At 41.6% G+C, this 1,551-nt stretch overlaps 1 protein-coding gene across 1 annotated transcript; it reads right to left on the bottom strand.

Annotated features, from left to right (window-relative positions):
• Positions 220-1,149, bottom strand: LOC100738814 (vomeronasal type-1 receptor 4). Its single transcript, XM_003481913.1, has one exon. The coding sequence runs from the start codon at positions 1,147-1,149 to the stop codon at positions 220-222; it is 930 nt and encodes a 309-aa protein (XP_003481961.1).

Here is a 1,551-nt window from a genome sequence, read left to right as displayed (position 1 = left end):
TGATATTGGCACAAAAACAGAAATACAGATCAGTGGAAAAGGACGGAAAGCCCAGAAATAAACTCATATGTATATAAAACCATTCATTATGTTGAACAACTTAAACTAAGATAATGCTATATGTTAATTATACCTCAATTAAAAACCATGTACTAAAATGTATTAATGAAGAGAGTAATTACTATTGTTTTTGAAGCTATCAACTAAATATTTACTGGTTTATGCATAATCTCTAACAACCCAAGGACAAAACCTAGGAGGTCTAGGATCTCTAAGGAGCAGCAAGAAGGGAGAAATGGTGGGAAAACATGAAACCAAGAAACTAGAGGTCTGTAGCAACCATAGACGAAAGTCAGAGAAGGCACTGATATAGAAAGCAAAAAGAGAATTCAGCACATAAAAGATGACAAAGGTGACCACCAGCATCAGGATGGTGTGGGTGGCTCTGTCTTCAGGGGGACATTTGTGGTGTTCAGTGGATGCGTAAATATACTGCACCCTCTTGAGGTGTCTTTGCAGGAGAAACACCATGGAGCCACTGGACCAGACCATGAGGCCAATAAACATGGCATCAGAGATGGGCCACAAGTAGCCAAATCCCAAATGAGGACCTGACGATGAGCAGAACCAACTGCCTCGATTATCAGTAGAGTTGTACATGTCCTGTGGACCAGTGATTTTCAGAGGAACATGGATGTACGTTAAGACACTGAATACCCAGCAGGTACAAGAGGAAGGACCAGCGAACCTGGATGCTCTTCCTCTGAGCATCATCCACTCCGGTCTCCCAGGGATGAGAGTGAAGAACTGACAGGTGCTCAGGACACATGTGGAGCACAGGGTGGTGCTGCGAGACACTTTCTGTAGGTAATATATAAATTTACAGCCAAGACTTGGCAGGCAGTTTCCTAGAACAAAAGCTGCCATTGTGTGTGCGATCCCAGAAGAGAGAAGAACCATGAGATTGGCCACAGCCATGTGGGTGAGAATTGTCTGTGTGGGCCTCTGCTTGTGGCCAAGCAGGATGGGAGAGATATTGTGGAAGAAGAGAATGACATTGGCCAGAGACCCAACCCCCATTTGTAAAAGATACATGGTTTTCAGAGCTTCCTGACTTGTGGTTCCTAGGATGTCTTTCTGAAAATGCATTGAGAGGTCTTCAGAGAAGCCTAGAGAAAAGAAGAGGCTGTGCCAGTGAAGAAATCAGCAGTCTTCTTACATAAGAGCATTGGACACAGGTTCTCCTTCTACTTCATCTCAGAAGGAAGACACTGTCATACTCCAGAGAAATGACTTTACCTGGCAAAGATACACCTGGCATTAAATTTTCATTAATACTATTTTGTGTATATTTCTATTTATTCTTATCCTGAGTCTCCATCTGCATGTTAAGATTGATAAACTTAGGAACCTTGTCTCTGCTGCTCATCAACATCGTTGAACCATGATAATGTTAAATAATATGTACTAAGTATATGAGTGGTTGACAGGAGTCAAAAAGAATATATTCTCCTTTTAGAATGTATATGACCCTGCATAATATAAGAATGT

The sequence above is a fragment of the Sus scrofa genome, chromosome 6 (genome assembly GCF_000003025.6).
Source record: "Sus scrofa isolate TJ Tabasco breed Duroc chromosome 6, Sscrofa11.1, whole genome shotgun sequence".
NCBI classification, from domain to species: domain Eukaryota; kingdom Metazoa; phylum Chordata; class Mammalia; order Artiodactyla; family Suidae; genus Sus; species Sus scrofa.
The sequence above is the reverse complement of the archived record's forward strand: the minus strand, read 5'-3'. Positions and strand labels throughout refer to the sequence as shown.